This window comes from Pteropus medius, unplaced genomic scaffold, assembly GCF_902729225.1.
Source record: "Pteropus medius unplaced genomic scaffold, Ma_sr-lr_union100, whole genome shotgun sequence".
In the NCBI taxonomy this organism is placed as follows: Eukaryota; Metazoa; Chordata; class Mammalia; order Chiroptera; family Pteropodidae; genus Pteropus; species Pteropus medius.
Genome location: NW_024354499.1, coordinates 14,919,138 through 14,933,071, shown reverse-complemented (window position 1 = coordinate 14,933,071; position 13,934 = coordinate 14,919,138). Strand labels below are relative to the sequence as shown.

Sequence of the window (13,934 nt, the reverse complement as noted above, 5' to 3'; positions counted from 1 at the left end):
GGAGAATAGCCATTATATTTCTTTACATCCAGTTTTTAATTTGGTATTTCCTAGGTACCAATGAAACAGCTGTTGTGGTGAGAGCTCCCTAAAAACTTTCTAATTTAGAACTTTTTCCAATTCAAAGAATCCATCATCTGGCCGTTGACGGTAGAATCTATTAATTTCAGCAACTCAGACCAATAAGCCTTTTATGGCTTAACCAAAGGCAAAGAACAAGATCCAGAAAATTCACTCCCAAAGTAGTCAAAAGCAGTAAAAGCCCTTCATCGCTACAGGCAGTAAAGCAAGAAGGTAGTGATGACAAAGGCCCCCTATGGACTGGGACCCCCTCATGACACATTCCCCCAATAGCTGTCATACCTGGACAAAAAGACAAAAGATGTTAATCAAAAGCTCTGGCTAGCTTAACTGCCAAAAGCACTTTGATAGGTGTGCTTTTTGGATGGCAGGGATCAAAAAGTCAACTCTCAGGATGAGAGGGAAAAAAAACACTTTTATTATATGCACATTAACACAGGGGTCCCCAACTCCCGGTTAGGAACCAGGATGCACAGCAAGAGGTGAGCAGCCGGTGAACTAGCGAAGCTTCATCTGTATTTGCAGCTGCTGGCCAGTGTTAGCATCACTGCCTCAGCTCCACCTCAGATCATCAGGCATTAGATTCTCACAGGAACACCTGTCCCTGGTGCCAAAAGGGTTGGGGACTGCTACATTAATGTCTTTAAGCCTTGAGTCTCTTGGAACCAGAATAATACCTAAGGGGAATGTGCCATGGGGTTGGGGATTGTGTGAAGTTTTACAGTGTTCCTTAATGCACGGACATTTTTTCTTGAGGTTGGCGGGTAACCTGATGTTAATCTAACCTGTTCTGTGACCAACTTATACTATCATGGAGCCTTCTTTTTTTTAAGGTGGCAAGCTTGCTAATGACTCAGAAGCCATGCCCACCAGTTTGTGGTTTTGTCTTCCACGATTCCTGTAGCAATAGCTTTTACCTCATGCGCATGTAATCCACAGAGACATTTATTTAAATAGATATCAGTCTGGTGAGATCAGCACTTACCAGTTTGCAGGGGGCTGGCCTGGACAACAGATTTATAGGATTTATGCTTGTGTCTTCCCCTATGACATCTCTTTCTTACGCAAATATAACAGACTGACAAAGAAAACAAGAGCATTCAACAAAATGAGTACTCACCCGCCAGGGAAAAATTCCTGTGAGCTGCCCACCATCTTTGCTGAGAGACAGGACATGGTGTAAGCACTGGTAGGTCCCAGCAGTCTCCCATCTCAGACTCACCTTTCCCCTCCTCTATGGCCCTGGCTCCTTCTCCAGTGATTTTCCTCTGTGTGTTTCATGACCTCTCCTGAATAAAATCCTCAAGGGCTTCTTAAATGCTTATGTTTTTGTATGTGAGTAGAAATATATAATTTTGAAAGCCAGGCCTTTTCTTTATAAAGGTGGTTGGCAAAGGCTTTCACCCTGGCAGTCTGAGAGAGAAGAGGCTCAAATTTCTGAGCCCTGGGACCCTGGCACTTAGTGGTAGATGGAAGAGGAAGAGCTGCCCATGAAGCAGGTGGAGAAGGAAAACTAGGAGGGCGCCACAGGACAGAAGACAGGCAAGCCCTTGGTGATGGCCTGCCAACAAAAGTCCTTGGAAGAGTGCCTGAAACCACCATCGCCTCGAAACCCTCATGAGAAATGAGTTTTTGTTCAATGAATATGTACTAGATGCCTGTTATGTGCCTCTTACCTCTCTAGTCACTGTGAATTCAGTGGTGAGCAAGCGAAGACTCTGGCTTCTATGGAATACATTCCGGTGGGGGAGACAAGGCACAAGTGCATATTCACTTACCCACAATTGTGCTCCTACCCCACTGATAACATGTACGTGTACCTTCTTCCAGCTTTATGCCTGACTACACCTATAGATATATAAACAGTATTATAAGTTTGTTAGATAAAAATGTAATTACCTTTGAGGTTAATATATGCATTTATTCAGTAGTTAAAACATGTCCATGGCTCATTCAGTGTTTTTGTAATTAAACCTTTCATTGCAATCCATCCTCCACCAAACAGAACATTAAAGACAAAAGAAATGAATAAAAACAGTGCAGGTGGCACAGAGGTGGGCACAAATGAGCACAACTACGACTGGTCAACCCCAAGTCTCCAAGGGAGCATCTTAAGGCCACCTACCTATCTGTATGTCAGCCGTACGGTGTGAAGATGACCCAGGTGGGCTCTTCTGGGATGTCAAGGAACATGAAATTCAAATGGTCCCTTGTAAATCAGAAGAATACCTCCCAAGCCCAAGTAAGAACATTTGATGAAATTCTTTGGGAAGTCAAATTCTCAGGTCTTGAACATTGCAGAACATGATTATATGTATATGTACATAGATTTTTATAAAACAGTGTTTTTCTTACAATATCTTTCAATGTCAGTAAATTTTGTAACCAATACTTTAAGTTAGTGCTTCTCAGACTCTAATGTTCATATGAATCCCCTGACTCAGCAGGTTTGGGGGCAGTGGGGAGAGTGATGGCTGACACTCTGCTTTTCTAACCTACTCCCAGGTGATACAGCTCACAGCTTCCACTTTGGATAGCAAGGCTTTAAGGACTGCAGTGTATTCCATGTGGTTTGCACCATAATTTACCAACAAACACCCTGTTGGACATTTTAGATGTTTCAGTAGAGTTTATGCTTTATTCTTTGCTATTATAATTTCTGTTAACAGTCAATTTCAGTTTTAATCTTAAATATTATTAAGAAAATGCATTTTGATGAGAGGCCATAGGCATGTAATACATATTCCATTCAATGTAAGATGTCCTTCCTTCTTTCCTTCCTCCCCCCTTCCTCTCTCCCTCCCTCCCTCTCTTCCTTCCTTCCTTCCTTCCTTCCTTCCTTCTTTCTTTCCTTCCTTCCTTCTTCCTCCTCCCTCCCTCCATTCTCTCTCCCTCCTCCCTCTTCCTTCCTTCCTTCCTTCCTCCTTCCTTCCTTCCTTCCTTCACCTATTCCTTCCTTCCTTCCTTCCTTCCTTCCTTCCTCCTTCCTCCTCCTTCCTTCCTTCCTTCTTTTTTTTGGTTTTTTAAGAGCCAGCTACGTGCCAAGGCCTGTCCTTCTTGTTGAGGACACAAAGGTGAACAGCATTCTGGCCCTGCAGCTCAGCCTTCCAGGTGCTTGCAGAAAGGTAGAGGAGACCTAAAACATTCACAGAAAATTTCAGTTCATTGTGGCGAACAGAGATAGGAAAGTACACGGAGACAGCTCTGGTGTTGAAAAGTGGTCCTCACAGAGAAGGAGAATGTTTAAAGATGAAAAGCAGTTCACCAGGCAGATTGTTGGAGGGATTCCCACTGGGATTCCAGACCGAGGGTGCATCATATGCAAAGGCGCTGAAGCAATAACCTGACACATCCAGGCTTCCAATAGTACTTCCTTGGAGCTAGAGCGTGACAGGCAAGTTTGTTACCTGGAGTCATAGAACCTGAGCTGAGCTAGGAACCACCAGACACATGTATTTTAGAGAGATGACTTTGAGGGGAAGAAAATTGATATAGGAGAGGCCAAGTGACCTCCGCTAAGGGATTGTCAGTGCATTTGGGAAGTTTGAAGGTGTGATTGAGAGGCCTGGGGGTTGACTGGGGCTGAGAATGAAAGAAGGACGTCTGGGGTTGACCTGCGGGTTTTTGGCCTGGATGGCTGAGTGGAAGATGCCAGGTTCCGCCTTGTAATGCTGTCTGAGATGAAGATAGTGGGCGGATCGTTAGATATACAGGTCTGAGATCAGATGAGGGGTCTGTATAGTGAGATGGATTTGGGGGTCCACTCTGTTAAGGAGATGAGTAAGAAAGTAGTGAAATCTTACAGTGAGTAGTGTGGGGCAAGGAGAAAATTGTGCTGAGGGTAGAAACCCAGATCCTAGAGTCATAAAATGTGCATGTGGAAGCTTAAGATTGCAGAGGTCGTGAAGGAAGTATGGTTCCAGGAGTCCCAGGCATGGTGTGCAGACTGAGTGAAGGAAGACAGACTCAGGCCAGGAGCGGCTCTGCCACCACAGGGAGCAGTGACAGTGGGGTGAAGAGGCCAGTGAAAGCTGAATGTTTAGAAGGAGGTTGGGGGAGAGAGCAGATACTGACTGAAACTTGATCTAGGCTGAGTGTATGAGCCGCTTGGGGGTGATGTTACTTCTCCAGAGACACCTAGGAAAGGAAATAGAATGGACTGAAGAAAGAACTCTGATGGGGCTGGAGCCGGAGCCTGCGCTGGAAGTGAGGGTGACCGAAGGACAGCAAGCGCCTTAAAGCCCTATCAGATGAATTGTATGAAACGAAGCCGGGCATCTGTAACTTTGGTTTCTGGGTGGTAATAACGACAACCAGCACTTATGTAATGCTTGTTATGTGCAAGCGCCGTTCCCCAGATTGATCCTCTGAGGTAGGAAATATTGTTACAGCCATTTCGCAGATGAGGAAACTGAGCTACAAGAGTCAGTAACTTGCCCAAAGCTTCACAGCTGGTAGGTGGAGGAGCTAAGCCCAGGTGTCCAATTACAGTTGCCGTGCTTTCCTACTGCCTCTCCTGAGAGCCTCTCCAGTGTAATCAGGAAAACAAAACACAACTTTTTTTTTTTAAGCATTCGAGTGGATTGTGTGAGCATGTTATGTGGCAGTGATGGCTAGAAGAGGAAAGCGTTCAGGACTGCAGACTCTCCTATCACCCCCAGAGTGCCTCCTTTTTTTTGTTTGAGTCCGCTTTCCTGAAAGTGCAAAAGGTCCCCTGATGTATCAGGCAGTGTCCAGCAGGAAACCAGAAACTCTGTAGAACTTAAGTCAGAGAGGGCTTTCATGCGGGGCATTGATGACAAAGACACTGGCAGGCCCGAAGGTGCCAAGGTGAGAAAGAAGTGTCAGCCAGAGATCGTAAAGCTGCTCTCACCCTGGGCTGAAGCTCCTACTTGTCAGAATGCTCCTGGAGGCGCCTTCACTTCTGTCAAGTAGAAACCTAGGATGCTGGATGCCCATCACCACCGCTGGAGTCACACGTCGTCACCCTCCACTGCCTGCTACTGTTGCTGCCCCCATCAGAAGCTCCACGAAAAGTCTGCTGCTTTCCTCTTGTCTCCCAATCTTCCTCCAGAATGTCCCACAGTCATAACTTAATAGTAAGCCAGCTGGCAAGAGAGAGTCTGGGAAATGTCGTTTACAGATTTGCAGCCTGAGGGGCAGAGTAGAGCTGAGAGCACCAATGACAGGCAGAGGTGGAAACTGGCTTCTTTCGAATACCACAGTCAGCCTGTTCTCTGGAGGTCCACTTTGGTGTGAATTGAGTGTCATTCTGGTTATAAAAACACAGACCTCTTAGAAACTTCAGTTTTATGTATGTGCTGGTTATAGGTAGCCTGCTGGTTCCCCCACTTGGCTGGACATGTATTTAAGTAACCACAGAGTTGTGATATTTGAAAACCTTCCAGGGTCTCAGTTGTTTTAACTTCTCATTTAAGAATTCAGTAGATTTTTCAGCAAAGGTTTACTATTGAGGTACTTGGCACTATTTTTTGAAACTACTCAAATAGAATGATACATATCTATGAAAATTCTTACATTCTAATGCTACACAGTTAGAATTGGCATTGAGGGAGAGATTGCTCACAGTAGCAAAAAAAATTAAATATTTGAATATCAGTTTAATAAAAGAGTTTTTTTCCCCCGCAAAGAAAATAGCATGAGCCTAATGGAGGAAATGAAGTGAATAATGAGATGTAACTTCCTCCCGGCTAAAGGAGTAATTATATAAAGACATTTCTTAAATTAATATATAAATTTATTATCATAGTAATAGGTGCCTATATTACATATAACTTCACATTTAACTAGTTGCTTAAGACAGCAGTTTACTTCTCCATCACATAACAGTTTAGAAGCAGGCAGCCTGAGGTGGAATGGCGCCTCTGCCCTTGGAGTTGTCCAGGGACCCAGGCCCCTTCTCTTCTGTCGCTCCACCATCCTTTAGGTGATGTGTTCTCTGTGTGTGTGAGAGTAGCTCATCGTGTGTCAATATTTCAACCAGCAGGAAGCGGAATAAGGGGAAAAGGGAGTATGCCAAGGAAGGCACCCTGGAAATTATACAAGTCTCTGCTGCTCATATCCCATTGGTCAGAACTTAGTCCCAAGACCATACCTAGCTCCAAGGGAGGATGGGAAATTAGTCTTTATTCTGGGAAGGCATGTGCCCAGTTAAAAATCCAGAGTTCCGTTAAGTTGAAAGGAAGGGGGTAACTGATTTGGCAGAGAGTTGTGTCCATTTTTTTGTACCTTTTGGAATATTATTTAGAAATTGAAATTTTGAGAATAAAATTAATTCGGAAGAATAGGTAAGCATACCCAAGAATATGTATTTTTTAAGAAAAAATTTTTAATTGTCAAATTTTATTTTTTTCTTAGTGTAACACTTGTCTTCTGTTTTTAGTGTCGAAAACACTTTCTTTTTAAAACTTTTTATTGTAGAGAACTTCATATAGAAATATAAGAGTATCAAGAATGGTATAATGAACCCCATGTACCCATCACCTAGATTCAGCTTAAAACTAGTCTTGTCCCATCTATTCCCCTGCCACATATTTATCCTCTTCCTGATTTTTCGAAGCAGATCTCATTTCTGCTCTTCTACCTGTTAATATTTCCGTATGTATCTCTAAAAGGTAAAGGCTCTTTTTAAAAAATTTGACTTTTGTGGAGAGGAGGGAGGTAGATAGGGGTAAAAGAGGTCAAATATTTGGTGATGGAAGGAAATCTAACTTGGAGTGGTAAACACACAATGCAGTATATACACGACATACTGTTGAATTGTACACTTGAAATATATTTGATTTTATTAATGTCACTCCAACAATTTTAATTTAAAAAAATGAAAAAATTAGACTTTTTATTTGGGGATAATTGTAGATTCACATGCAGTTGTAAGGAATAATGGTAGCATCTCGCAAAACCATAGTACAATATCACAGCTGGGATATTGACATGGATACAAGCAAGATACAGAACATTTTCATCACCACAAGGATCCCTCATGTTGCCTTTTTATGGCCATACCCACCACCCCCTGTGTAACTCCTAACAACTATTAATCTCCATTTCTATCCTTTTGTCATTTCAAGAATGTTCTACAAATGTAATCATACAATATGCAACCTTTTAGTATTTGGCTCAGCATAATTCTTTCTCGATTCATCCATCAGAGTTGTTGCATGTATCAATAGTTTATTCCTCTTTATTACTGAATAGTATCCCTTAGTACGGATATACCACATAATACCTCTTTAAAAACATTATTCTCCTAAACTCGTCCCTTTTTTTCCTCTTCCTATCCTCTTCCCCTTTCTTCACAGCAATGCCAAGTGACTATCACTATGTGAAACTGAAAAGCGATTGCTCAAGACCCTCCCTGCAATGGTACACCCGAGCTCAAAACAAGATGAGAAGACCCAGCTTGTTGTTAAAAGACATCTTCAAGTAAGTACAAGCCCTGGGGCCCTAAGATCCCCCTGATTTGAGTAAACTGTAGAATTGGGAGTAAAACTCAATGAGAGCTCTAACAATGGCTCTCATACTTGGTCAGAGGATCATTTCAGGGCACATCGAGTAGGATTCAGGGCACAGATGCCCTGGGTTTATGTATCAGGCTGTACTTGGTCAGAGTGCAGTACCCAGCCAGGGGGCTGTTGAGGCTCTGTACCCGAGCTTGGATGCCCAAGATGGCAACAATTCCTGACATTGTTTAACAAAAGAAGACTTTTTCCCTTAGCTCTTTTGAGTTAATCTAAAATATGATTAATTAAATGCCCTTAAAGGCATTTGAATAACATTAAATATTGAATACTAAAAAGGATAATGGGTGTTTCAGCCTTATATTCCAATAAGTGGTAGAATTGTTAAAGGAGGAACTTGTCAGTTTTATTTGTTACCAGCTAAACCAAGTTGAAAATTATCCCTTTTTCATATCTAAAGAAAGAAATGAAGCCTGAAATCTAGTTTCTCATCTCACTTTACTAATTTAGGAGGTATAGATGGAGAAAGATGCAAAAAAGAAACGTATATTCATAAACACTTACATCACTTTCCATGTTCTTTTAGTCATCAACCGATATTTATTGAGGCCTACATGTGTTGAGTGCTGGCCACATGGCAGCAAATGGAATAGACTTGTGCCCTATGCTCCTTACAGTGTGGGCAGGACACTTAAGACCAGGAGTTACAGTACAGTGGGGTCAGTGCTATAGATGCTGGGTCTGCTTTTAACATCCTTTTTCCTTTTCTTAAAATCAAAATAGGGGAATTATTACATGCATTGAATGTAATACCTTTTCTGGGAGCTAGAGAGAGGACTAGGTAATAGTACATTCCCAAGATTCAAAATTCAGTAGATATTAAAGGTAAAACATCTCCTCATCCATGCTCCCCACATTTCCCATCCCCACTTAAAGATAACCAATATTACCAGTCTTGTGTGTGTAAGAAACACTGTATATGTGTGCCCTCCCTTGCTTTTTTACACAAATGGTAGCATCCTATTAACATTGTACTTGGTCCTAAGGAAAAATTAAGATGCTTGTCCAGGTTTTTATGGGGAGCCTGTTGAAATGAGAATCACTAGCAATACTTTCATGCATCAACATCCTCAAATATTAAGAAATGTTTACTATCTCTTGTGCATAGTATATCATGCTAGGTACTATATTTTTTAAAATACTCCTTTCTTTAAAAAATAGGTTATTTCCCCTTTAAGGTTATTTCTTAACTTTGTTTTTTAACTTTCAGTTTGTCACTATTGCTTGGGAACTTATTTAAAATGGGATTTCTAGAATCACAGCTAGACTCAGTTCTTCTCGCCTAATCCCATGTGCGTATGTGCCCATGTGTCTTTTAAACTATATAATAGTGTGACTTTATCAAATCTTTAAAAACAGTGTTTTTGTAGATGATCTTAAAGATGACTGGTGGTACTATCTCACCTCAGTCAGCCTCATTTCTAGATAGAATTCTTTAAAGGAATAACGAGTACGTTGTTTATTTTCTTTTCCTTTTTTTTTTCAAGGACTCACAGTATTTTAACCCTAATTTTTTTTTTATTGCGGTAAAATACACATAAGATACGATTTGCCGTCTTAACCATTTCTAAGTGTGCAGTTGAGTGTGATGTTAAATACATTCGCATCGCTGTGCAGCCATCGCACCGTCCATCCACGGAACTGTTTTCATCTTGTAAAACTGAAACTCTGTACTCATTAAACACTAACTCCCCATTTTCCCGTCTGCTGGCAACCACCATTCTATTTCTGTCCTGTGATTTTGACTACTCTACATACTTCATATATTGAAATCATACAGTATTTGAAGGATTCGAGAGTATTTTAAAGTGGCAAAAAATTGAAGCTGAGATTCCGTATATCAAAATCTCTTACTTGGGTTTTTTTTTTTCTTTAAGTCCAGTAATCTGCATTTTGATTCAGATTTTATTATGTTGCCTTTGAGGAAAAGGTTTATTTAATTTTTCCTTGTAATGAAGACAGTCATAAATGACTAAGTTATCTTGTCAGGAATAACAAGTAGTGCCTTGAGTTGACGACTTAGGTCAACTTATAGACTGTACTTTTTGCTTCCTGGCAGACAAACTCAGTTTGGTTTAGGTTTTCATTTATTTCACATGGTCTCTCTTGATTATCACATGACTGCATCATTATATCTAATTGATTTTTTTTCTAGGTGTATACTGCTTGTGTTTGGAGTATGGATCCTTTATATCCTCAAGTTAAATTATACTACTGAAGAATGTGATATGAAAAAAGTGCATTATGTGGATCCTGACCGCGTAAAGGTTAGAAATTCCATTGGTGTGGTTTAAAATAAAACATTTCCAAGCATATGCTTAAACAGCACTGTCATCGCATGAAAGTTATAAACAAAAGGGGAAACACTTAGTCTTAGCACTTCAAAACCAGAGTCAGAGACAACCCACCCTAAAAAAAAAACCAACTCAGCCACCTACCCACAGTATCTTTCCCTATTTACTAAAGTCACAGGGTGGGGGGAATTCCATTCAGCACTCTCTAGGGTATCTGGCGTGTAGTTAATATGCCATGATGCTGCCAACGTACATGTCCTTAAAACAGAATAGGAAGAATCACCTGTCATTCTGTGTTTCATTTTTCTTTTTAATGATTTTACATTGTGTATTTCAAGATTTTCCCCTTCAATTATATTTCTTTTTTCTGAATAAATTGACATGTATTAAATGTGCTAATTATTTGAGTGGTTAAATTATCCAATAATGTCCCACCCTGGATGAAAAAGAGATGATTTTAAGTGAAGCAGTATAGTAATAATGGTAACCAAATGTATATAGGTGTTTTACGTGTATTATCTCATTTAGCTATCATCATGACTCGAAGATACCTCCTTATTCTCTCCATTTTAGAGCTGATGGCCTGGAGGGTTAAGCTCCTTGCCCAAGCTCCCATCTAGTTTAGTTAACTAGTTTAGTGTATACTGTGTAACTGTCTAAAAGTGCTTTGGTAATACAAACTCATTTAATCCTCCATGTAGGTACAATTATTATCTCCAGCTCACAACTGAGGAAGTGGAGGGGCAAGGAGATGAAGTCACCTGCCCAAGGTTACCTTATATTGTAAGTGGTAGTCAAGGCTTGGACCCAGCAGTGTAGTTTTAAAGTCTGCGCTTCTGATGACTCCAGGTAGGGAGTGTCCACAAAGATGAAGCCAGGAGAGGTAGGCAGCGTGATACAGAGAGGAGAGAACTGAAGCTTCTGACCTAGCTTCAAATATAAATGCCACCTAGTAAAAATGAAACCTTGGGCAAGTTACTTAATTGTTTTGAGACCGAGTATTCTTAGCTGTGAAAGATCGATAACAGCATCTCTGTAGTAGAGTAGTCATCAAAATTGAATAAGATGATATACATGAAGCTCCTTTTGTAATCTTGATTTTTATCCACGTTTCTGAATTAATCTCTCTTAAGTACCTCAAAGTTTTGGTGATATAGACAGGTATAAATAAGTAAATGAAGAGAAATTAATTAATAAATTTACAGCTTAGCCTGCGCAGACCCATTGTGTCTTAAGTGTTTCTGATCACAGAGCCTTGCTGTCCTTTCTGTGTCTGCCCTCAGATGTTCGCTGACTCAGTTCACTTCATCAGCACATCCGCTTTGCTGGAGCCTCTGCTTAGGCTTCCCCTCTCCTCCTGATCTGGCTAGCTTTGTGGACATCCCCAAATCCCTTTCAATTCCAAGGCCTTTCACAGCTCTCTTGGATAAAGTTTTTAAACATCTTTTCTCTTTTTTGTTCCCTGGGAAAGGCCCAAAGGATGACACTTGATATGACTCACTGGTATCTGTGAACTCTTCCCATTATTTCTTTTCTGCACTCTATACGTTCTGTATGCATCCTCTCGTACACCACTGATCACCTGACTAGCTACAAAGATAATTTTTCTCAAATTAGGGTTAATTGAGAAATATGAGCTCTTGTGCAAGAGTTGAGCACATCATTTCACAGGTACAAGATGGAGGAGGTATGGTTTACTAACACTTTGGATGAAGTCAACTTAGTGATTTTAGTGCCTAGCCAGTGCTGTCTGCATCCACATGTACCATGGCTGCCTGTGGCCATTTTCCATAAGCTACATTAATAGACCAGGGATGGTTTGCTTGTCCCTGCAGTGTTCAGACAAGTGCTCTGAACATTATAGCCGTGACTCCCTAAGGTTCCAAGGAGTCATAGTGACTGCTATGAATGACTAGAGAAGAGATTCGAGACCATGTTCCTAAGGGCCCTTCGAAGGGATAGGAACATTTGTGTAGCCTGAAGGACAGACAGTCTGGTGCAGGGCACATAGCAGTTACTGTCAGCAAACCAGAGGCCTTGCCCATCAGAGGATTGCCCGGCCCAGGGGGCTTAATGACAGAGATGTGGACCAAGGGATGGCAGCCAAGCTGAAAGAAGGGTTTGATGGTCCAAGGCATCCAAAGACGGCATAAATTGGCCACCTTTCTGGCAAATCTCTAGAGGTCTTTAAGCAAAGCCAGGATAACTATTTTGGGAGTCCTATAAGTCACCTCAAATAACAGGTAACCTCAAAATGGTAGGAGGGGTGGAGATGCAAAATGCCGGGGTCCCACAACCATGTGTGGCGATCGAGAATCAGGAGGGCTATCTTGGCTGCAGAGCCCCCTCCCCCACTGAGGAAATCGAGGAGTCCTGGCTGTACACTGGGCTCTCCAGCGAGGGTTCCAGTGCAGAGAAGAGAAGTCCCCACAACCTGTGGCTGTGAAAACCAGTGGAGGTGGCGGCTGAGTGAGATGGAGGGCTGCGGGAAGCAGAGACCTTCCTTTTAAAAGGCCCACTCTTCAGCCTTACTCCCTAATGGACTCACTTGCTCTGAGCTCCAGGCTGGGGAAGCTGCTCCAGGGGCACCAGAGACATACAGGGAGGCGCTGAGCTGTCAGGCTTCAGGCAAAGGCTGGAGGTGCAGGCAGAAGCCATTGTTCCTTTGTTGAGCTCTTCTCCCTCCCTCCCATCCTGTAGACACAGGTGCTGTCAACCTGGATAACACAGGTCACTCTGCCCAGGGGATTCCCTGAGACTCTGCTTCTCCCAATTTATAGGCCCAACCACACTATTTCCAGTGATTTATTCCATACAAATGGGCTTTCATGGCTTCTGCTGTGAACTTTTATAAAATCTCTCAAAGGCTCACAAAACTCAAAGAAGCAGCATCTGGTCTTGGCATGTCCTGTACTTCTTTGCTGAGCAGCCTCAAGCCCTGTACCAGTGGCAGCTGGCCTTGGTTTCTGACTTAGCCCTTCGAGGCACCTATAAGCCCAGCACAGGTGGCAGCCAGTGTGGATTGCTAGACTCTTACCAGGTGTCCCCTGAGGTACATAGGCTACGGCTGAACTTGGCCTGTAGCTGGATCCCTCCCAGGACTGTGCCAAGGGGCTCCACAGCACACCTACTACGTAAAGCCACTCTACGAAGACTGGTAAACTTAGAAGCCCTACCTAATACATAGAAACAGACACAGGAAGGCAGCCAAAATGGGGAGACAAAGAAGCATGTCCCACATGAAAGAACAGAACAAACCTCCAGAAAAAGAATTCGTAAAAATGGAGACAAGAAGTATACCAGATGCAGAATTCAAAACACTAGTTATAAGGATGCTCAGGGAACTTAGGGGAAGAGTAGATGAACTCAGTGAGAACTTTAACAAAGAGATAAAAAACATAAAAATGAAGATGGAAAACATAATAGAGAGCCAGTCAGAAATGAAGAATACAGTATCTGAGATGAAGGGTACATTAGAGGGAATCAACAAAGTGGATGAAGTGGGGGATCAAATCAGCGACATAGAAGATGGGATAGCAGAGGACACCCAATCAAAACAGCAACAAGAAAAAAGAATTCAAAAAAATGAGTTTAAGGAACCTCTGGGACATCAAGCATAACAACATTCGCATCATGGGGTACCAGAAGGTGAAGAGAGAGAGCAAGGAATCGAAAACATATTTGAAGAAATAATGACTGAAAACTTCCCTTACCTGGTGAGGGAAATAGACATACAACCTCAGGAAGTTCAGAGAGTCCCAAACAAGATGAACCCAAAGAGGTCCACACCAAGACACATCATAATTAAAATGCTAAAGGCTAAATTCAAAGAGATAATCTTAAAAGCAGCAAGAGAAAAGCAATTAGTTAAATACAAGAGAATACCCATAAGACTATCAACCAATTTCTCAATGGAAATTTTACAGACCAGAAGGGCTTGGCCTGAAATATTCAAAGTGATGAAAACCCAGGATCTATAACCAAGATTACTTTACCCGGCAAAGTTATCATTTAGAAT

At 41.9% G+C, this 13,934-nt stretch overlaps 1 protein-coding gene across 6 annotated transcripts in view; it reads left to right on the top strand.

The window, feature by feature from the left end:
- ST3GAL5 (ST3 beta-galactoside alpha-2,3-sialyltransferase 5) overlaps positions 1 to 13,934 on the top strand; it is a 61,478-nt gene that overhangs the window by 22,773 nt on the left and 24,771 nt on the right. For 3 of the 6 annotated variants that reach the window (XM_039852729.1, XM_039852733.1, XM_039852731.1), the window contains exons 2-3: positions 7,404 to 7,527; positions 9,778 to 9,889. In XM_039852729.1, coding sequence (XP_039708663.1) covers positions 7,404 to 7,527; positions 9,778 to 9,889 — 236 coding nt within the window. Of the gene's footprint in view, positions 1 to 1,158; positions 1,271 to 7,403; positions 7,528 to 9,777; positions 9,890 to 13,934 lie in introns of those variants that run through there. The other 3 variants (XM_039852734.1, XM_039852732.1, XM_039852730.1) reach the window with 2 other exon arrangements.